This window comes from Carassius auratus, chromosome 8 (genome assembly GCF_003368295.1).
Source record: "Carassius auratus strain Wakin chromosome 8, ASM336829v1, whole genome shotgun sequence".
Lineage (NCBI taxonomy): Eukaryota > Metazoa > Chordata > Actinopteri > Cypriniformes > Cyprinidae > Carassius > Carassius auratus.
This window is the reverse complement of record NC_039250.1, coordinates 10,939,266-10,963,554: the sequence shown is the minus strand read 5'-3', so window position 1 is coordinate 10,963,554 and position 24,289 is coordinate 10,939,266. Positions and strand designations below refer to the sequence as shown.

Below are 24,289 nucleotides of genomic sequence, written 5' to 3'. Positions count from 1 at the left end.
GTATGTTCATGGTATGTGTGTGTGTGGATGTCTTACCTGGTCAAGGTTGTGTGCATTTGCGTGTGCATATGTTTAGCTGAGATTATCTGTTTGAGGTATCTAAGGTGATGCCTGCTCACCAGGTCCGTCACCATTGCAACGACTCAGATGAGTCCGGCCCAGCCAGCGGATGGGGGTTAAGGGTGTGTGTGTGTGTGTGTGTGTGTGTTCATGGTTTGTACATGTACATCCAGTTTTGTGGAAGCAGGTTTGACAGATCTGTGTGTGTGTGTGTAGAGATGGTTTTGGTAAGCCTGACCTTTATGTCATCATGCTTGAGACTGAACACTGACGATATTAAAAGTGATTTAGTGAAGACAGATGATCAGAACATAGACTCATCTTAAGTTATGACAATCAAATTGTACTCAAGAACTCACAGTGTGAGATAACATGTCAAACACGAAGCTCACTTGTTATTTCTTTCTGTTTCTGTATATGCAGATGGAAACAGGTGTGTAGGCTTGGACTTGACCTCGCTCACCCCACTGAGCCACTGTAAACACCTCTAACTCCGATTTATTCTCTTAGTCCTGCTTTTCACACAATCACCGCTCATGTGGTTTTCTGTTTACTTGCTAGGCAGTTACACTGAAGATAGTTTAAAGCTATTTTTACTTGTGTTTTGTATTAATTTGTTATGTGGGCATTATCTATAATGAGTGTAAATAGAAAAATGCCCGATCCTTGTGTCACCTTTCTCAGTATTAGCCAGTATTTTGATATTGTGGTTGCTTTCCCATGAAATGTTTTTCATGTAGATGTTTGTGTCATACCAGGAAAATGTGTGAGGGGTGTGGGGTTCACTACTACAATTTTGTGTCCAGAATGTAAGCAGCAGAGCTTCTGTGAATTTAGCTGAGGAAACAAATAGTGAGAGAGAGAGTGAGGCCATCTGTTAATATAGTGAAACCTATCTTACTTTTGAGGACATTTAAAGTGTTCCCTGGAGTTTGAAAGTGTTCCCTGCATAAATAATGTTTTACCTTAACAGAGGAAGTTGACAGGTTTCTGTGTTGGTAAGGGGTGGTTATACTATATATAATATAATATAATATAATAAATGCTTTTTGACACTTTTCAATGTTATTTTAAAGTTCATTTAAATCACATGGTTTACTTCAAAAGCAAAGGTACAAAATTATTTCCTATGGTAACTGGCATAAATGCAGCTGACAGAGCTTAACTTACATTGAACCTTGAACATTCCTTTAACTTAAGACTGTATCCCAACTTCAACCTCAAACCAACAAAGCTTATTCTCAGTCCAACTTCAAACTTAAGGCTAAAATCAGTCTTGCACTTAACCTGTGCTTAATTCCTAACTAACCACAACCACAAAACCAGCCTCCCCCTTAACCTCAACATAAAAACCTCCTTCATAACCTTAATGTGAACTTTTCAACCTCAACCTGAACCATCATGTTACTGACTGTTGCTTCTTTTACCATAATGTTAAATGTAGTATTTATTTTCGTTTTACATTTCACTTTTAATGTACTGTCACAGTCCTGCGCTGTTCTACATTGTACATTCACTGTATTTACACACTTAAAAATAATACTTTTATTCAGCAAGGATGCATTAAATTCATCAAAACTGAAAGTGAAGACATTTATAATGTTACAGAAGATTTCTATTACAAATAAATGTTTCAATTAAAAAAAAGAAAATCTAAAACGATTTCTAAAGGACCATGTGACACTGAAGACTGGAATAATGACTGCTGAACATTCAGAAATAGAAAACAGTTATTTTACATTGTAACAATATTTCTGAATATAACTCTGTTTACTGTAGTTTTGAACTAATAAATGCAGCCTTGTTAAGCATAAGATACTTCCTTACTGTCTCCAAACATTTGAATGACAGTGTATTTTATTCGAATTAGCACTTGTGTTTAATGTCAGTCTAGTTTTTCTTTACTGTTATTGTCCTGCCATCTGAGCCTTGTCACAAGCATTCAGTGCCCAGTGGACCGGGTGTAAGCTGTGCAAATGACAAATAAAAGCAAACTTGACTTAACTCAGCCCCCTAAAAAAAAAAACAAAAAAAAAAAAACAAACTCAAGCCTTAAAGGGATAATTCCCCAAAAATGAAAAATGTAAGTTTTTCTATTTACCCCCAGGGCATCAGGTTGTAGGTGACTTCAGTAGAACACAAACCAAGATTTTTAACTGAAATCATTGCTGTCTATCAGTCTTATAATGTAAGTGGATGGGAATCACGGCTAAAATATATTAAAAAAAAAATACATACACAAACAAAACCAAATTAAACCCTTTGGCTCGTGATGATACATTAATGTGTAAAGAAACAAAACGATTGGTCTGTGCAAGAAACTGAACAGTATCCGCCACCTATCTCTCAAGTGGACCATTGACACTCCTAATTGAGATTGTAGATAGAGTGTCAATGGTCCAGAGATAGGTTGCGGTAATGCACTTATAAGTCTGCGATCCGACATAAAGCAAGCAAGAAGACCTGCACCTGCAGCTGAGAACACGCTCAGGAGAGTCCTAACAGTCTTACAGACATTGCGTGAATCAGAGGTAAAAACTGATATAAATACTGTTACATTTCTTGCACAAAATGATCGTTTTCTGTCTTTACACATCAATGTATCGTCACGAGCCGCAGGGTTTAATTTGGTTTTGTTTGTGTATGTTTTTTAAAATGTTTTAGCCGTGATTCCCATCCACTTACATTATAAGACTGATAGACTGCAAGGGTTTCAGTTAAAAATCTTGGTTTGTGTTCTACTGAAGAAAAAAAGTCAACTACATCTTGCCCTGGGGGTAAGCAGATAAACATCAAAGTTTCTTTTTTGGGTGAACTATCCCTTTAATTTAAACCTCAACCACAAACCCCTTTTAGGTTCTGGGTTCATTTCAAGTTACATGTTACAATAATGTACTATCAGTGCAAGTTTAAGGAGCATGGATTGTTCTGGAATAAAGTTTAAAGCGACTCATTTATAATCATTAATATCAGTTTATATCAGTTTCATGATACTCTGTTGTTTATGTGTCAGATATAAGTTTGATTCTCCATGTTTCCTGTAATTGCATGAATACATAAATACGTTTGTGCTCCATGAAAAAAAAAAAGTCATTCAGTTTTAGGTTGAGTAATTGACGAAACTTTAACATTGTGCAGCACTGCCCTCGTGTGATTATTTGAGTTGTAAGGAAATGACAGGCTCTCTGATGCCCTTGCTTGATCCAGTGTGTTGTATATTTTTGTGTTTGAGTTTAGCTATATTCCTGTCAGTTACTAGTCATATGATATTTGTTTATCACTAGTACTCCTTAATCACTTTAGATTAAAACAAAAAATCATATTCCAGCCCATGAAACTTTGTTGTAGTTGTTTTTGTGTGAGTGTAAGAGCCTAAACGGTGAACGTTCCTCAGATTCCCCCCAGACTTTGAAAATCTCTCTCTCTCCTCAGGTGGTTTATCCCTGTTGTGTGTGACTGTGTGTATTTGTGTGTCCGTCTGTGTAAATGTGTTTCAGACCCAGATGACAAAAGGAGAGTTTGAACGTGGCATGAAACCGGAAAAAGGTCCACAAAGAGCGAGTGACAGAGAGATGGGGACAAAACCTTCTGGAGGAGAGAGGAGGGCCGAGCCTTTGATCTGTCTGCTTCACAGAATCACAGGAGCAGGACGAAAAGAAAGAGAGAAAGAGAACGAGAGCAGGAGACAGTGAGGGAGATGAAGCGAAACAGGGAACGAGACAGGAGCAGATTGTAATTCCTCCACGGGTGGAGCAGATGGGGTGGGGGGGTATATTCAGGAGCTACAGAAGTGGCTGTAAGTGCATGCTGGAGGAGGAGGGGAAGGGTCGGAAAGAGAGAGAACTGGGAAAATAGAGGGAGAAGGACGAGGGTGGGAGAGAAAGGGGGAATCTGAGGAATTTCCAAATGAAAGGAGAAGGTTTTTCTTTTAATGCGATTAAAGTTTCCATCTCACTGCATCTCCTGCAGACAGTTGGACTCTGGGAGCAACATCTCTCCAGAGTGTGAGACAGAGTTTGTGTGTGCTTCTGTGTGTTTGACTCCATGAACCCAATGCCTTTGAATATGATAAGTGTGGGCGGAGTTTGGAGAGTATTTAAGCAGTAAGTTTAATGCACTTTTTTGCCATTAAAGTATTCTTGGTTCAATATAAGTTAAACATAATCAGCATAAGTTGTGGCTTCATGCTGATGACCACAAATTTAACTTTAGCTTGTCCCTCCTATTCTAAGTCATACTGAGACACTTAAAATGGAAGTGAATTGGGCCAAACGTACAATAAAGTACTCACTTTTTCAAAATGTAAATATTATGTGTTGCTTTGAAAAAAATGTATACTTACCCTTTCTGTATAAAGTTATTTACAATTTTGCAACTTCATTGCCATGTCAACGCAGTGAAATTCCCCCAAACTACAAAATGACAGTATACATTTAAACAACTATATAGCTCAAATAATTCTAACCAAAGCATTAATGTGCTTTTACAAAAATTGTAATCATAACATACAGTAAAATTCAATAATTTGGGCTTGGTATAGTTTTTCATGTTTTTGAAAGACGTCTCTTGTAGACAAATGATGTAGGATTTACTTTTGAAAAAGACAAAAAATGTGAATTATATATATATATATATATATATATATATATATATATATATATATATATATATATATATATATATATATATATATATATATATATATATATTTATATAAAGTTAATCAATATAACTTAATGTGTGGTTTTAAAATAACCTTTTTTAAACATTTACTTTGAGAAAATGCTATGAATACACATAAGAACATGAACAGTATTGATTTCTTATATAAATATATATATATAGAGAGAGAGAGAGAGAGAGAGAGAGGAAGAGAAACTCCAATATTTTGAACATTAGTGAATTTGCTTCAAAATCCTCTAAAAATTGTCCCCACTCAAGTACCTCACAGAAACTTTGATTTTTTGCATTTTTACTTTAAAAGATAAAGAGGGATGAGTCTGAATTTATATTTGTCATAAGTAACATCATGACACAAGAGAAAGAACACCACATTCTGTTCCAGTCTATTGAACTCTAAATGTACTAAATGTGTTCATCTGAACCAGTATTGTTCAGATATCAAGAAACCTTCATCCGTGAATACATCCATGTTTGCTGGCTTGCTGACATCTGTCTGTGGAGAAATGGCCTTTCGATTTAAAGGTCTCTGTATGTTCTCTGCATCTGTGTCTGTGGAGATTCTAGTCTCATTCAGGAAGATCAATTTTATGATAACCTTGTGTTTATGGGGTCATGTGTATATCTGTCATATGTAACAGGTTTTGGATTTAAACTGAATATTTTGAGCTGCTTTATTGCAATGCAAACGGTTGCATACACAACCATACAACCGTGCTTCCCGTTTTATTGAATAAATTATTTCATCTAGCACCTAAAAAGAACTTCACAAAATGCTTCAACAATTGCCTCACAGCCCCAAACTAATTTCTCCTCTTTGTTATGGCAACACAGGGGTTTTTCAGCTCTGAAGGGACCACTAAGGACGTTCTCTCTCTCTCTTTCAAACTCACTCACTTAAACACACACCCAGCAGGATTTTCCTCCCAGCATGCACTTCTGTGTGCAAACACATTCCCTTAGCCGCTGACCCCCGGCCCAGCTGTTACTATGGCAACCGGAGCCCCTCTCCATGACGACTGCTACCACCTCTCCATGGCTCAGCCCAGGCCAAGGATCTCCAGGTGACAAGTCCCGTTTTTTCTTTTTTTGCTTTCCCTTACATTTATTTTTACTTCTTTGCTTTTTATTCTGCAGTTTTTTTCCCCACCTGTTTAAATCTGCTTCATCTGCCCCCGCGCACGTTTTTTTGTCCTCCTTCCATATGTCTCTCTCCTGCTCTTTTCGTCTTGTCACATTTAATTAAAAGTTTTTGGTGGCAGGATTACAGGTTGTAACTACTTTTGCCAACTTTTCAGATTAGAAGAATTAATAATAGTAACCATACCAAAGTAACCATAAACAAACATTGTTAAAATTCTAAGAGATAGCTAATTGGTATTATACAGTTTGTTATGCTTATTTGATTAAAAAAACAAAAAACAAAAAAAAACATCTGTTTTGTTATATTTTGATATATTTTAAAATGTAATTTTGACATTTCAAATGAACAGCATTTAAATCCAACATTGTAAATGTCTTTATATAATTAATTTTGACCAATTTAAAGGAGACCTATATACAGTTCTAAACAGTAAATAAATCAATAAGTCCACTGCTCCCTTGTCTCCTCTGAGACTGGGACTCTAAATAGTGTTCTGTGTTCATCTGTGCAGCCAAAGACAGAACAGTTAGCAAGCTTTGCTCACACTTTTGCCGTGCATGCCATTAGAACTGGCACCCCATTGTCGTTTGCGAAAAAACGATGGCGGCGATGTGTGGGTGCAAACTTGCAGATTAAGGGACGGTGATATTATAATAAGATCCCCTTTCTATGTAACGGAGTGAGCAAAATATGAGTGGCTCATTTTTTTTACAAGCTTGCAGAGAAAGGTTTATCAAAAAATGTACTGGGTTGTTTTTTCACAGTTTCTTGGTTGGTCGATGCAACAGGGACCTGATTATAGCACTTATAAATGTGGAAAAAGTCCGATTTTCATGATATGTCACCTCATGAATCCTTGCTGAACATTAGTATCACATTCTAACAGACTATAAACAGTAGTGTTTATGATGGTTGTATCATGACAGATTTTACTGGTGGCAAATTCGGATGTAGGATGACTATAAGCATAAAAAATTTGATGAGCAGTTCTTATAATCAGCATAGGAATCGTCTCCTATGTGTTCATTACTTGGAATAGAATTAGTAAAATCTCTAATGTTTGAGTGTCTTTAATTGTGTATCAGGATTTCATAAACCTAATCATAAAGCTCTCTGCTGACACTACTAGTGGTAGATTTCAGCCCCCAAGCAGCCATTAGCGACTAATTACATGCACACACTGGCAAACACAGCTGCTTAATTGTACAAAACCTGCTAACATCACCGACAAAGGTTAGGATGTACTGAAATATTTCGTCCAATCAGTAACTCTCTAGTGCCTGGACACCCGTGCTTAGACTGAACTTGAATACTTTACCTACAGTGTGTAAGATTTAATAGCTCATTTCAACAAAGTTAGTTGTATTTAGTTTGGCTTCATAAAAGGTTTTTTATTTTTATTTTTTTTTAATAAGTGCCTTAGGCACTAGCAGACTTGTTCTAGTATCAGAGCTGGCTGAAGGATAGGTGCTGAGGTTTATCATGTTTTCATCGAAATGTGCAGTTTTCTGTTATTAACATTTCAAGCTTCATTTAAGTTATTAGAACTTGTGTAGGTTCAGTGTGTTTGAATGAACAAAAAGAAAAAAAAACTAAAAGTTTAATGTAGACCACTGCCACGCTTACTGCCTACTCCTCTTTGGCTTTTCCTGTCTCCTGGCATGTTCTGACCTTTCTCCCAAAAGACCATCAGTACGTGTGTGTGTGTGTGTGTGTGTGTGTGTTGTATGTGTGTGTGTGTTTGATTGGGAAATTGAGATATTTACCGCATTCCATCTCCCTGCTGTAACCATGACAACCACTCAGCGGGAAGAGCTGCCTGTCTCACGCAAAAATACACGCACGCGCTGACTAACACACACACACACACCGCTACCCCATAACCTGGACACAGAGAGTGGGAGAGAGATGCACATGGTTGACAGTAGCCTAAGGCCTCAAATGGTATTGATTACCTCTCACCGTTCAACTGTTATTTTTGCAGCTGCATAACGATCACTGTATTATCATAACTAGCAGTATACTGATTGTTGCTTTATGCCCCTGTTAATGTTATTACCGGTTTCTATGGACACTTTAACAGATTGCTGCTGTTGTGAAAAGCTTTGGCAACTCTTTATCCAGTAGGTGAATTGGCAATGAAGCGTCCTTTAATTGAGGATTGAGACAGAAGGAGAGTGAGAGAAGGTAGGAAATTATCCTGGAGGGGATCGTTAAAAACTGCTAATGTAAGTCCAGAACGAAGAGTCTCCCCAGAGACACATCCTGGCATTTTCAGAGCTCAAAGTGTGGGGGGAAAGTCACAATGCATTGTGTTGAAAACAAGATGTGGAGAGTAATAGAAGTAGCAACAGATCTGCTTCTGCATACTGAGACTTATGAGTTATGATATTTTGAGTCAAAACTACAAGTAAATTTTTCTTTTTTAAATGATATTATCATTTCATGCTGACTTTAAAGGTACGTGGTGATACCTTGTAGTGAGACACATATTAAAGGGCTAAATTTAGCACAAACTTTATTGATGATGCATACTTTGTACAGGCAAAAAGATGAGCCTAGAATATAAACTCAATGTGCAGTAAATTAAGGCACTTTAAGTGTTTTCCACATAATATGAAAGAACAAATAACAAAGTACAGTTCAGCTACACTTGATGAACTATAATGAGGCTTCAGTTTAACTTAAATGAGAGAATGAATTTGTACAAGAACAAATTAGTACAATGCCATCAGGATTTAACTAAAAGCAGAGAACACATCAGTATACAATGTGGTCAATGGAATGAATTCTTAATCAATGGCCACAATATAGATTTTTTCTTCTTCATACTATTTTTGTTTTCAGTAGGCTAATAGTGCAGGGTTGTTGACCAGTTTGTGGCTTCCATATCTTCTTGTTGTTGTTTTCTCAATTGTTACATATGGGGCTTCATACATATGAAATAGGATCGAAATCTTTCCCTACTGAGCTCACTACTACTTTGAACAGGAATTTCAATATCTACTGCTTCTAGGGTCCGAGTTAACAGAGCTTTCCCAATGTTTTTGGATAAAAAGATAAGAAACAGAGATTTCACCCTTGAGTGAATGAGCGGATGGTCTTGGAAATTCAACCCTAACAGAAAACCTCTGACAGAAATCTACAACAGACGTTACAGACAATCATGCTCCTCTCACTCAAAATAAACACGCACGGATGGTTACTTTCGTATGGTGGGAGTGTTTACTAAAATATAAAATGGCTGATATAAAATTTTAAGTACTGAAAATAGTGTTTACGTGTGTGTGTGTGTGTGTCTGTGTGTGTGTGTGTGTGCAAGTGCTGGGGGTGGGAGGGGTTGCAGAGCTCTGTCAGAGCTTCTCTTCTGCAGGCTGTCATGATCAAAGAGCTGTTGGACCCCCTATCAGACTCACACCTCATGCTCACATACACACACAACTCAGCCAGCCATTCACATCACACACACTGTGCTCATTTACCCAGCCATCCATATCACAAGTATACAAAGAGCTCTACACCTGCAATTTCCGAAATAAATCACATCAGTCACTAATTAAAGCGTGTGAGTGTGTTTTATAGACGGGGGCAGTTGTGTTCTCATTTACTATTGGCACTGGTCTAGCTGCTGATTCAGTGCTTCTAAAACTGTGAGTAGATGCTTATTTCAGCTGTGCCTGTGTGTTTGTGTGTTTGTGTTTGAGCGAGTGTGTTTCAGGTGCCATGCATGTCTGTTCCCCGGTGTGTGTGTATGTGTGCCCATGTGTGGCGGCTGTTCTTTGTTAGGTAAATCCCAGTTGATTATACAGTTCATTGTGTGGTTGTGCTGGTGTGGCGTCCAGAGAGCTGAGCGTGGAATTCTGACAGAGCGCCTCGCTGCAGACCAGATGACTCTCATGATTTTCCTGTCCCTCTTTTTGTTCCAACGGCCGACGCTGCTGTTCGCACAATCCCTCCGTCTAATCGCACATGCAGGTGTGCAACTGTCAGCTGTGAAACTCAGGTAGTGTTTTCCACAGCCACGCTCCTCTGCCTGGTAAATCGACAGATACCAAATTACTGATCAGCATTCTGTAAATACGGCTATTACAGAGGCTTGTCCTTCCCAGCAATTGCTTCCACTCGCATTTCTTCGGATTTGTTTGAATACTTAGAAATGTTTCAAACACCTGCATTCTTTGGCAGAATGATTTCAGAGGCATTCAAGCATGTAGCCTCTTAAAATATTCTTACTATTCTCCTCAAAGAGATGCACAATTGTGTCTGGGCTCTTTTATCCTGTAGTCTTTATGGCAGAGTGTCTCTTGGGTGGATCAGTGTATGATATTTCACATAGATATGTCACAGAGATAAAGTTATTATTATTATTATTATTTAAAAATAGATATTAAAATGCCTAAACAAAAAAATGGTTACACTTTATTAGGTTTATAAGGTGACAAAAAAAAGATGTAACTACAGTATTGTTGTATAATTGTCATACATTGTTACATCTCAATAAACAGATTGTTCAAAAAAGCATTGTGATAAAAAGGAATCATATTTTTTTCACATTACAGGACTTCTAGCAGATAATAATGAATGACTTTGAATCTGTGTAAAACACACACTGGACCAGCAGTAGGCTATTCACCCAAATATTGATCCAACTGGCCTAACAGAGTTGTCTGCACAAACAGTTTCTTATTGGAGAATGTTGCTAATTTGTTTAGTTTGCTAGCTCCCAGCATGCACTGCAGTCTGTGAATAAATTATGCAGCTGGTGTTATACGATTTTTTTTTCTCTCTGTTTGCAGGCTTTATTTATGCTGTTGTTATTTTTGAAACCACTGTTTAGTGTTTTTCTTGTGTGCTTTATTTCTTGTTTTCTCGCATTTTAATTTCAGAGATAGCTCCCCCCAAAATGAAAATTATCATAATTTACACACCCTATTGTTGTTCCAGACCTGAATGACTTTCTTTCTCTATTCTGAGAGATTTTCTTTTTGTTTTGTTTTGTTTTTGTCATTCGTAGAAGTCCGTATAGTCACAATTACTGTTTGGTTGCCAAGATTCATCAAAACTTCTCTTTTTTTTTGTCATACTCAGAAGAAAGAAAGTCATACAGGTTTGGAATGACATGAAAGGTGAGAATAACAGATTTTTTTCCGTGAACTATCCCTTTAAAGTTGTTTGTGCTTTCGGCTTATAAAACATGTAAAATAATTAAGCTTTTACTTGAAAAAAAAAGGTGCTAAATAATACAATTAATTTAAATTAAATTAGCTCTTTAGGATTCCTAATAAAATTCATAAAGTTAGTTCAGTATTCTCTCTTTCTTTCTTATATATTTTTTCTTTTTTCTTTCTTTGCCCCCTAAGATTCCAAGACCACTCACTTCAAAAAAGCATCAAGTTTATCCCAATTGGCAATGGAAGTACGAGGCAGCCTCTTCCTGCCTCTGTGCCAACATAATTATTTTTGTCTCTGGGCACAATGCAAAACAACAAAAACAACTGCGGATGGAAGAAGAGTGACATCATTTGACATTTGCCTCGAATGGCTAAGCTATCGCCTGAAGAAAAGAAACCCTCTGCCTCCAAAAAACGGCTTCGACCCCATCTCTCCCTCCCTCTCCGCTCCACAGTGATGTGTCCCGCTCGACTCAGGGGAGACAGCAGTGGAGGGGCAAGGGGAGAGAGGGCGCGAGGAAACGCTGAGGAATGTGCTGGAGAAAAGAAGGAGGGCAGTGAACCCTCCAAATGGCAGTGGAAGGGCCCCCTTCTTCCTCTCTCAGTAGACACTTGGAGCTGTCTTTTGTCTCAAGGACCTGAGTCTACAGTGTGTTGTTAGGACAACCAACAGGAACGGACTCCTGACAAAGTACCAAAAGGGGAACCACACACACACACACACACACACACACACAGATTTGGGAAAGCAAAGAGGGAGGGAAGGACAGAGCAAGTGCAGGATGTCCTGGTGAGGTGTTCATTAGAATGAAGGAGCAAGATGGAGGAAGAGTACAGAGCTGCCACAAACACACATTCTCTCTCTCTCTCTCTCTCTCTCTCTCTCTCTCTCTCTCTCTCACACACACACACACACACACACACAAATATTTTTCGGCTCTCCCAATGCCTCTCCTGTACTTTACGAAGCAGAAAGAAACTGCTTTCTGGCGGTATTTGAAAAGAGGGTTAAAAAAGGCCCTATTCAGCGGCCGCAGCCCTTTATTAACGCGCGCTTCTGTTACTGATGAGGGGGGGAAATCCCCCGCGCGCACGCAGGTTGGTCTCGTGCTCAGGTATGATGTCCTTTCTGTTCTCGCTGCTCGCCTGCCATTGGTCGTCCCGGCTCCGGGGGAGGGGGCCTGTCGGCTCCCCACCCTCCTCGCGGCGGCCCCCTCGCCTCTGTCTGCGCGAGAGTGAATGGAGGAGCGCACAGCTGCACAACGCTGCTCAAACTGCGAGCGGCTGCCTGCCTGTGAAAGCGGCGCTCTGATTGGACGAAGCGACATCCACCTGCTGGCTCACAGTCGCTACTACCGATACCTATTCGTGGTCATCCGAACTGAGGCACTGGAGCTGGAAGCACGGGCATTTGGGTCGGGATGACGTGCTTTAGAATGAGGAATGCTGTTCCGATAACTTTTCTCATCCGCCGCTTCTGTATCGCAGACTTTATCCCTCCGGAGTCTGGAAGCAATTCATCATCCCTCTCCTGTCAGACTGCTGCGCCATGGCTCTTCTCATCCGGTCACTGATATTATCGATCAAGGGCTCCTCTGTCTACCTCTGTCTGACTCACTTATCTCTTACAGGGCAAACTCGAGAAAAATGAGGCTACGTCAAACTTAAAACAGAAAAGCAGGTACTAGTATGGCACGCAAATTTAACATTAAACAAATTTAACAAAATTAGAATTTGTAGCAATTAGTATTTTTTATTATATTGCTAATACCTTTTTTATTACTAAATTTATTAATTTAATGGAGAGAAGCCTACTGCCTTATTTTACATTTGTTAATTATTATTTTGATAGGTTCTGCTGTAACATATGTATTCCTATAGGCTACTGATTATAATCTATTTAAATTAGTCTCTAGTAATTATTTTTGTATTCCTCACTGTTCCGAGTGACATGTAGTATTCCATTGTCATTGGTAACACATTACACAATTTTTTTTTATTTAAAACCTATTAAGATTTATGTTTCAGATAGCAGCTGTATTTTCAAACTACTTAAATTTGATGGTGGTACGGATCCACCTTTACTAGTTTTAACTACTCTTTATATAGTAGGTATATTTTTAGTTATCATACAGTAACTATCCCTATGAGACAGTTCAGTATCATTAATTAAATGTTAATTCAGCTTGCCATAGTAGCCCGTTAGTGTGTAGTGAACAGAAGTGTTGCAGGAATGTCACACGGACGTTTCCAGTCGTTTCATCATCATGCGTTGGTCATTCTAATGTCATGTATGACACGGTGACGACTCGCGCCGCTAGTTTTTACGCACCGACCCGCACGTCAGCAGCCGAAGAACACAGCTCGACCTTCATCGCGCTTTATAGTTTTCCTTTTATACCGTTTACCTTGTATGTGATCTATTTTACAAGTTTTTCTCTATGCAGAGTGGCTTGTCGGTTTGTAGCCCGGTCCTCCTGTTGCGCGTTTTTATGTTGGAAAGAAAAGACTCGCCAGCATTTCCCCTTTTACTCTCAGACATCGCAATGGCTGGACAACAGGTGCATGTGCCGGAGATCTGTATTATAAATGTATCGACTATTGCCATTAACCTCAAAATGAATTGGTTTGCCTACATTAACGAAAATGTTAAATATTTAATTCACAAAACGGCGGTATATTCTCACACTTTGGCGTGGACATTTAATTCCCACAGTGGAAATCTAGCGCTATTTTTTTTTAAGTTTGGGGATGTGACGTTATTTTTGTCGATGTTGTATCTTAAAGATTGTCCTGTAATGGTCACATCGGTAGTGGTGACGACTATTGCATTGCGATAGAAGAGCACGGCAGACTTGTAATACTGTACACGTCCACTAGAGGTCGCGCCACACCATAAAACTGAGGAATTGCGTTTTCTGTGTTAAAGAAAAAAAAAAAGATTAGGCTGTGGTATTGTGTGTAAATGCTTGAAAGAGATGTCGCTCGTTGCTCTTTGCCCCGTATGGCTTTTTATTCCTATCTGAGAGTGCTCAGGACTCATATAGGGATGGAAGCCATGCAGGGCTGGGGGACTGTGTCTTCATGGAGACTTGGTGCCAACAGCTTTCTTCATATGCCAATCATGTGGCACACATACACCTGTCCTGGCATCGGTCTGAGCACAGATGCCCATTGAGTCTGGCTGGCTGTTGGGAGAATATCTGATTCTGCTCTGCCAATCAAGTCCACAGACGGTTCTCTGAAGTCTCACACTGGCACGCGCGCACACACACACACACACACACACACACACACTGGCTGGACATCTGCTGCCAAGTGACGCTAAAACAGCTGTTTTACACACACACACCTAAACACAAGCCCAAACGTTAATGAACTTGACTGAATGAGGTTAATGTCCTATATAATTCAAACTGCATCAGTTTTGAATATAAAGAAACACACAGTTTTATATTATCACTTCTTTACTGTGCTATAGATTACAAGTAGGCCCATCACAACACATCATTAATGTGATCATATGTATATATTTAAAATAGCCCACACTGATTCCCTGTGTCTCCTCATGTGTTCATCACGCCTCAGATCTTAAACTTAATGGGAAACTGTCAAGTAATAAAAGAATAACTTTACGCTTGTCTATGTGTGTTTATTTATTGATCCATTTAACAGGTTTGTGTTAAAAAAAAAAACATTTATCACAGTATGAAATGTCTACTCCAAATGTGTCCAAATGTTTTACTTCAAAATTTACTTGTAATTTACATTCTCAAAGTGATACATTCTTATTATTGTACTGCAACAACATTTTTAAATTAAATATAGCATTAAATACAGGTTATTATTTTTCACATTACAGTAGGCTACATGATGAGTTGTTTTGCATGACAGTTATTATTATCAACTTATACACACCTACGTGTTTAAATATAAATGATAATTACTATTACCCAAATATTAGTTCAAGCTAATTCTGATTACATTAATAAACAATTATCATATTTAGCTGAATTATTGGTGTAATCAGAACTATTATCAACTAGGAGGACTAGAACTAGGTAATCATTATCAACCTAAATATATAATCTAATCTAGTCTTATAATATAATCTAGTCTTATAATATAATATAATATAGTATAATATAATATAATAGTATGATGATTATCACCTTGCTAACAGCAAAAGAAGCTTGTGCAAGAACGCCTCCTAGCGTTTAAATCCTCACATTACCCAGTCAACTCAGGCGGATATGACGTATGCTCTGATCTCCTTGCAGGCAAAGTGCACTCTTTTCGGTGTTATGAAAGGTGGGAAGTGATTGTGTTGGGTAACAGGGGTCTTTAAGGTTACATTGCATAAGTTAACGTGTAACGCAGGTCTCTCCGTTTCTCTGAATACACCACAGTTAATTTATCCTGAAACTATCCGCGCTCTCTCAGCAGCAGCAGAATGGCAAAGAGAAAAGAGACACAGCAGAAAACCGACACAAAGAAACCGAAGCAGATTGCAAAGAACAGACCAGCATCCAAAACACGAAAAACTAAAGGTATCTATGCTGCAAAAAATGAACTTCGTCTGGCTGATGATCAAACCTAGAGTCAAAACTAGTCGCTGAGTTAAAATGCAGCTTTGCAGTTGAACAGTCAATGTTAAATGAATGAACTGTAATAGATCAGATGTAGCGCAGTGGATGCAGACAGCTGCAGTGTGCAGGTGTGCAGAGACCCTCGCTTGAGTTCTCTTGTGTAGCTTGTTCTTAACTGGTGCACTTAAACGAAAACAGCCCCTCTCCAGTTCAATGAATGTGTCATCAATGTATGATTGATGAGTGTGTGGGGGCGTGTCCAGCGTACATATGTGGGATCAGATGTGTGGAGTGGATTTGAGTACTCTGTCCCAGAGGTCCTCAGACTTTTTAATGACTGACCCCCCAAAATGTTCTTCCTATTGTGACATACCCTTTCCTATATATATTTGTGTGTGTGTGTGTGTGTGTGTGTGTGTGTATATATACACACACACACACACACACACACACACACACATGTATGTGCATATATATGTGGTTGTGTGTGTATATTAGACAATTAATAATAGACAATTTCATTTTTTCTTCATATTTTGAATCAGGTTTTTAATTTTAAACATCCATTTTCATTGTAATTTTAGATACATTTTGTATCAGATTCAGGAATGATGTTGTGTCTTTTTAAGTAGTTGTAGTGGCTAGTAGTTTTAAACAAAAATATATGTAGTTTTTATTTTAATTTCAGTTTTAGTTATTTTAGTACATCAAGTTAAACTTAATTAAACTGAGAAATATTGCCTTGCAACTAGCCAGGAGCGATAAATAAATATATATCATTTTTATTCCAGTCAATGTTTAAATTAATTCAAGTAAATGTATTGTCTTATGGTTTAGTTTTGTGGTTTAGTCTTTAACACAGATACAAATTAGAAAAATATTATGTGTGCATATATAATACTTTAATATTTTTTTTATTAAATATTTTATATAAACAGATTATTTTCATTTTCCACAAAACTATATAGAGATTTATTTCATACTGTTGAAAACTGTCAATTGAAAAATAAAACACAATAATAATAATGAAAGAGTAATTATTCTACATAAGTGAATGATCTGCTGTCTGCACTGTAGTACATCTTTATTATGCTGTGATCCATGACCTGTTTGTTTCAGAAAAAAGTATGGTGGACAAAAACAACCGCAAAAACTCCAGGGTGGCATCTCGTGCATCCAGAAAGATCAGAGATTCCTCTGATGAGACAACAAGCAAGTACTTCCAGGACAGTGAAGTGAAAACCGAAGAGCCAGAGGAAATGAGTGACCACGGTGAGGAGATGATCCCCATGCTCAGTGAACACTCATCACCATCAAAACAAGTCAAAGAAGACGAGGAAGAGAGTGAGGATGAGGACGACTGGGAGGAAGTGGAAGGTACATAGTGTTTTTGTGAATCATTAGTAATCAGACATGTGTTTACATTGAGTAACTGTTCTCTGTTTTGTCATGTCTTTTACACTGACGGTGTGACTGGTTTGAACGGTGTGTTTTCTCAGAAATGACAGAACCGCTGGGTCCCGTGGACTCAGCTGAACTAGCAGTTGTGTCAAAACCTGTGGAGATTGAGATCGAGACTCCAGACATGGTTCGCAAGAGGCAGAGGAAGTGAGTGTTTGTGATCGAGAGTTTAACAAGGGGCAGATTGCCAAGTGATGAAATTCTTTAATGTGGTAAATGCCCACAAGATAGTTGCAGTCGCATTCATGAGAGGAGCGGTGATGGTCAGACAGATAAGAAGGAAAATCATAACACCATGACAACTGTTTCCAGGGAGAAAAGGAAAGCAGAGTTTGAAACCTACCTTCGTCGAATGATGAAACGATTTAACAAGGAACTGCTGGTGGATACCCACAAGGTGTGTGTGTGTGTTTCTGTTGTAGTTTTTATCTCCAGCTAAATCAACTAAATATATTCATACTAATATTCAAAGGTTTGGGATCTGTAAAAGTTTTAAGAAGTATTTTATGCTCACCAAGGTTCCATTTAATTTAAATCTGTACAGATAACATTATTTTATTATTATGACAAATTGCTAAATTTAATGAACTCCTGTGAATTTCCAGCAGTCATTACTCCAGTCTTCATTGTCACTTCAGAAATTATTCCTTATTATTTTGTTAAAAACAGCTGTGCTCTTTGATATTTTTGTGAAAACTGTGATACATTTTCAGTATTCTTTGATTAATAGAAAGTCCAAAAGAACAGTGCTTTTTTTAATGGATTTTTCATCATGTGAAGACTTTACTGACAATTTTTGTAATTACTGATTTTTCTGAATAAAATGAGTCACTTCTATAAAAAGGTCTTGGTGATCCCAAACATTTAAATAATAAAGTATAACAATATCTAAAAATATATTCTATCTGTGTTTATTGCAATAATATGTAATATTCTTCAAAATTAGTTTTTCTGTCATATTTTATTGCTTGTATTGTACTGGTGTTTGATTTCTTATTTACTCTGTCAAACAGGTCCACCTTCTCTGCTTGTTGGCAGGCGGTTTATTCCGAAGCAGACTGTGCTGTGAGCCTGACCTGTTGGCTATTGTTTTGTCAATACTGCCTGCCCACTTTACCTCAGTTGCCACAAAACGCATAAACAGTGGCTTCCTGGAGGGGCTTCTCAAATGGTACGCCTGGTTTGTCTTCTTAAATCTATTCCACTTGTTCTGTTAAAGAGATCTTCCACCCAAAAAATAAACATTCTGTCAATATTAACTTATCCTCGTGATGTTCCAAAAGTGTATGATATTTTTCTTCTGTGGAATATAAAAGAAGATATTATGAGAAATGCCTCGTTATATGTCAATGAAATGGAAGTCACTGGGCTTCACTGTTGTTTGGTTACCAACGTTTTTCAAAATATATTCTTTTGTGTTCCAAAGAAAAAAAAATCATCATACAGGTTTGGAACCACATGAGGGTGAGTATCATGAGGTTCGCAATTTACAAACCACAAAAATGTTTCAAAAGTCAACTATTCAATCAAGTATTCCTGTGCTTTATGCAAATGGAGTATTGATGATCTCTTTATTGTGTGTAAATTAATAATTTTTTTGTGGCATGACCTTGGCCAGGTTTCAAATGACATTCACATTAAACCCTGCCTTACCTGAGGAGAAGGGGGTGGAGTTGAGCGCGGTGCTCGAAAGGCGAATTGGCTGTTTATCAGCAAGGGACCATGAGGAGATGACCTATGTGAGGGAAATCTCACTTACTTTGACAGGCTGCATATATATATATATATATATATATATATGAAATATTGTTACACTTTATTGTTACAGTAGTCAAAATTTGAAATGGATCAAAAAAGTTCACATTTTAGTTTTAGGACAACTTTGATGAAAGCTTTTGATCCACTTCAAATGTTGACTAATATATTTCAAGAAAGTCATTTAAAAAAAAATCTAATGCTCCATTGCTGAATAAAACTATTTCTTTAAATAAAATCTTACTGACACCAAACTTTTGAATGAAAGTGTAATGTTTTTCATTTAAGTTCGGTTCTGATCTGTGATGTCACTTCCTGTAGCTGTTCTTAATGGTGTTGCGGTCACTGCGACTCTTCTGTCGATTGGTGCTGTCACTGCAACCCCTTCCTCTGAAGCCACCACCTGCTAGCAAGGTGACTTTGGATTATTATTATATACATTTTTCTTTTGTACAAATTCTTGCTTTGTATTTTTAATGGCTTGTGCATGTTTATTGTTTTTAGAACAAGACCACACCTACCAAGAGCTCTCCAGAAAAAGATGAGTCTGAGAAGCCCAAGATATCTCCTGGAACCAAACGCCCATCATCAGCCCATAATGCTGCAGTAAAAGAGGGAAGAGGTGGAAAGAGAAAGAAAACGAAAGAGGAAGGAGGAGAGAAAGAGGCTGCAGCGGTACAGAAACCCAAAAACAGCCGAAGAAGAAGTATAGCTTCAAAAGTGTCATACAAAGAAGTCAGCAGCGAGGAAGAGGAGAAGCAGAGTGAGGAAGACTTTCAACCAACCAATGAGGACGACAGTGAAGACTCTGACGGGGCTATGAAAGTATGCAGGAAGTCAAAGGTGAAAGGAAAAGGTCGGGCTCCTCGGAGGTCGAGCGAGGTCAAACAAGAGGAGGAAAGTGAAGAGGATGAAGAAGAGGAAGAGAAACCGGTGAAGAAACAACGACGTAAAAGAAAGGAGGAGAAAGGCGCGGATGAGTGGTTGGAGGTTTATTTGGAAAGTACAGGGAAGTGGGTGTGTGTTGATGTGGATCAAGGTGTTGGCCAGCCGCAGCTCTGCTCCCATCAGGCCACTCAGCCAATCACTTACGTGGTGGCCGTTGATGACGAAGGGTACCTGAAAGATCTTAGCAGCAGGTATGACCCCACGTGGCTGACATCATCACGCCGAAGACGGGTCGACTCAGAATGGTGGGAGGAGACTATGGAGCTCTACAAGTCTCCAGATGCTGAAAGAGGACAGAAGGAGGATCAGGAGGTATGTGTTAACATACACTTACACTTCTTTCCATAATTTTGGAATCAGAAATAATACTTTTATTCAGTAAGGACGTATTCAACTGATCAAAAGGAAATGGAAAACAAAAGACATTGTCCATGTCACAAAAATATATTTATTTGGCTTTTTATGCATCAAAGAATCCTAAACAGTATATCAAAGTAATCACAGAATTTGTAACCCGCATGACTGTTTTTAGCATTGATTTTTATGTGTTATTAAGAAATGTTTCGAACACCAAATCAGTATGCTCAGTAAAATTCAGCTTTGCCCTCATAGGAATAAATGACTTTAACCGTACTGAAAATGAAAACAGTTATTTTAAATTGTAAATATATTTCACAGTATTTCTATTTTTACTTTATTTTTTTTCAATAAATCAAATAAATGCAGCCTTGGTAACCATAATAATTTTTCGTCAACCTACTGACCCTAAACTTTTGAATGATAGTGTAAACATTAATGTATCTACATCATACGTGACGTGCATGTCTCACCTGTGCTCCTGATCCACAGATGCAGGCAAAGTTATTGGACAAGCCCTTGCCGACATCCGTCTCAGAATACAAGAACCATCCACTGTACGCACTAAAGAGGCACCTGCTAAAATACGAGGCCATCTACCCCTCTACAGCCGCTGTCCTGGGGTACTGCAGAGGAGAGCCAGTCTATTCACGGTAAACTCTTTAGTTTGTATGCTACAAGTGAATATATGGCATCACAACATTAAAATGCACAGCTTTAAAGATGGATGAATATTCCTGTGTAAATCTGCTTTGCAAATACTGTTTGATTTGAAAAAGATATTATTGCAGATAAATCACTAATTATTTTCATGTTATGATAAAAAAAAAACAGTAAATGGCTGATATTAAACTCTATTCCATTTCGTCTCAATTAATTAAAAATAAAACATTCAAATCTAAAACTAAAACATTTTAAATGATTTAAGTGAATCTAGGCATCACAATTATGAGTACTGTATTGATATTGATTTTGGGTTTTGCTAAAGGTTACATTTAACACATAACTTTTATAGTATTTATTAAGATTATTTAGGTCAGTGTTATTTTAGTATTATTTATGTACTACCATATTATTTATCAATATTTTGGATTGTATTTTATTCCAATACAGTAAAAAACAATCCTTAAATCTGAGATGTTTGAACAAATACAAATGCAGGCCATTTGTGTTTATGATGTTATGATTTATTTTCAGAGACTGTGTGCACACGCTTCATTCTAGAGATACCTGGCTGAAGGAAGCAAGAACCGTTCGACTGGGAGAGGAGCCATACAAGGTCTGTTCTGGTCATGATTTAACATGTTTTTTTTTTTCATGTGTATTTGACCTTTTTCCAATAAATGACACGTTAATGTCTGTCAGATGGTGCTTGGTTTTTCCAACCGTTCTCGTAAAGCCAGGATGATGTCCGAGCAGAAAGATGTCAAAGATCTGCCTCTTTTTGGAGTCTGGCAAACTGAAGAGTACCAGCCTCCGATCGCAGTTGATGGCAAAGTGAGTTCAAATTATTTTCATAAAGTTAGTTAAAGTTAATAAACATATTTGCATATTTCCTGGAGTGCTGAATTTCCTGGAGTGAATCTGAATTTATATGTGTTTGTATGTTTCAGATACCTCGTAATGAGTTCGGGAACGTGTACATGTTTAAGTCATGCATGTTACCAGTAGGATGTGTTCACCTACGTTTGCCAAATCTGCACAGAGTGGCTCGAAAACTGAACATAGACTGTGCTACAGCAGTGACGGGTTTTGACTACCATTGTGGATTTGCACATGCAGTGTAAGTTTGAGTACCTTCAGGTGTTTGTGCTAATATCTCCTAACCTGGTGGAATACGATGAAAGCTATCTTTTTCCACGTACACATTTTGTCCAGCTATGACTGTCATGTTCCACAGCAGTTTCACATTCAGGCCACATTTCCACAACAACGATATAGTCAAAAACTGAAAGTTTTGTAAAGTTTCACGTATACACAACAACGTTTTCAAAACGATTTGTGTTTACACATATCAGCGAAAACTGTAGGGAAGTGACGATTATGTGTTGTGTAATTGGTGAAGTAAATCCACAGTTTGCTGAAGAAGCATTAGCAAACTCTTGAGCAGCAACAACAGTACCATGTACTCCACCGTTGTTGTGTATGTTTGTTCGCACTTGCCTTTAAAGTCAACACGTACTACGCATGTGCACAACATCACTGTTTTCAAATATTCCCATATTGGGTGTTTACATGGAAACAATAACGGTGCCGTTTTCAAAAACTTGCACTTTGAAACCAGTTTTCAAAAATATGCGTTTTCAGTCCCCCAGACGCTGTTGTCGTGTAAACGAACAGTCAAAATGCATAAAAAGTTTCCCATTTTGGGCTGAAAACGTAGTCTTGTAAAAGGCCCCTCAGTGTTTCTCATTCTGTAAGAAATGACCAGTGCTTGTTCCATTGATTTTATACATGGTAAATAAAACAAGAGTATAATGTAAATGGACTGCATTTATATAGCGCTTTCAACAGACCACATGGCCATCCAAAGCGCTTTACAATTTGCCTCACATTCACCCATTCACACACCGACGGCGGTGTCTGCCATACAAGGCGCCATCCAGCTCGTCGGGAGCAGCTGGGGTTAGGTGTCTTGCTCAAGGACACCTCGACATTTGGTCAGGTGGAGCCGGGGATCGAACCACCAACCTTCCGGTTTGTAGACAACCTACATGAACCACTGAGCCACTGCCCCCCACATAAATAGTGTATATGTGCATAAATATGTGCATAAATAGTGTGCATATAAATGTTTGAAGGTGTGTTCTGTAATTTAATTGCCTCAATATATTTCAGTAACGATGGCTATATCGTCTGTGAAGAACACCAAGAAATCCTGAAAGAAGCTTGGGAAAATGAGCAAGATATCCAGCAAAAGAAAGAACAAGAGGTGTGTGGATTTTTTGAAGTTCTTTCTTTGTAAATAATGTTGTTTTTCACAACAGCATCGCCATCTGAAAAACAAAATTTTTACAAAAATGTGTCAACTTTACCCAACACTGAAGAAATATTTTGTCTAGAAAATAGTGCTTTTGATTTTAGAGTGAACAATTTGCGTTTTGTAAATATTATTGTTGAATCTTTTAACAGAAACGTGAAAAGCGCGTGGTGGCTAACTGGACACTACTGGTCAAAGGCCTGTTGATAAAAGAGAGGCTGAAGCGTCGCTATGGGCATCAGGGGCTGGCATCAGGGGCGGGGCTTAAGCAAGAAAAAGAAGGCCTGTCCTCAGATGAGGAGGAAGAGGGCGGGGCTCAGACAGATCCACCCTCTCTGACTAGTTCATGGCCACAGAACAGACAAGAGGAACAAGAGGAAAAGATTGTAAGGCGTGTAACTAAACGAGAGAAACGTGGAGAGCAGAAACATCTCTTCCCTTTTGAAAAAGTTTGACTAAATCGGCCCTTTATTATTTCACATTTCTTATCCTCCTTTTAAATGTTTTTCTGCATTTATAAGCATGTATTGTCTGTGTATCTCTTAGATCTACATCACTGTACCCAACATTTTATAACTGCAATAGCTCCATATGCAGGGAATTTTGAAAATATCAAGCATTTATGTTTTCAGAATGTACATTTGTTTTTGTATCAAAATACATATTTTTTATAGAACATGCTATTGAAAAAAAAAACATGCAAATAAACAACTGGTTTGCTGGAGTTTTTGTGTCTGTGAACTATGAGTTCCAGAAAGTCATTCACTCTTTCTAAGTGGCCCCTGATGTTCTGGTCAGTCACAGAAAAGTACTTTTGGCAATGAATTGGAAAACAGCAGCACATCATTCATGATTTTTAAATGGTCTTGAAGTTTCATGCAACTTTAGTGAGTAATATTAAAGGTGCAATGAAAGAGAAAGAACGATAGATCTTCTCATCCAAATCGTGATGTACATCAGGGTCTAATGGGCTGGTTGCGGATCTATCCAGCAATTGATGATTGGATTTTGAATCACTGACATCCATCTAAAACATCCATTAAAAAAAGGGGAAAAAAAATGTTTGCAAAGCATTAAATACCCAAATAGTTAATTTCCTGCATTTACATTTCCTATTGAAACAGGAAGTTTGAGTAAATTATTT

The 24,289-nt window shown here is 38.0% G+C and overlaps 1 protein-coding gene across 1 annotated transcript; it reads left to right on the top strand.

Annotated features, from left to right (window-relative positions):
• The first annotated feature begins 15,299 nt into the window (after window positions 1-15,299).
• xpc (xeroderma pigmentosum, complementation group C) lies at window positions 15,300-23,819 on the top strand. Its single transcript, XM_026269636.1, has 15 exons — window positions 15,300-15,366; window positions 15,465-15,605; window positions 16,764-17,021; window positions 17,144-17,252; window positions 17,418-17,502; window positions 18,119-18,276; window positions 18,724-18,844; window positions 19,182-19,274; window positions 19,365-20,120; window positions 20,658-20,818; window positions 21,363-21,444; window positions 21,531-21,662; window positions 21,779-21,948; window positions 23,004-23,097; window positions 23,298-23,819. Exons 2-15 carry the CDS (start codon window positions 15,509-15,511, stop codon window positions 23,598-23,600), a joined length of 2,619 nt encoding a protein of 872 aa, XP_026125421.1. The 5' UTR covers window positions 15,300-15,366; window positions 15,465-15,508; the 3' UTR covers window positions 23,601-23,819.
• The last annotated feature ends 470 nt before the right edge of the window (window positions 23,820-24,289 follow it).

Coding starts and splice junctions, on each gene's coding strand:
- xpc (XM_026269636.1), top strand. CDS start 15,509: ATGGCAAAGAGAAAAGAGACACAGCAGAAAACCGACACAAAGAAACCG. Junction 17,503..18,118: donor TGCTGGTGGATACCCACAAG/GTGTGTGTGTGT, acceptor TCTGTCAAACAG/GTCCACCTTCTCTGCTTGTT. Junction 18,277..18,723: donor CTGGAGGGGCTTCTCAAATG/GTACGCCTGGTT, acceptor GACCTTGGCCAG/GTTTCAAATGACATTCACAT.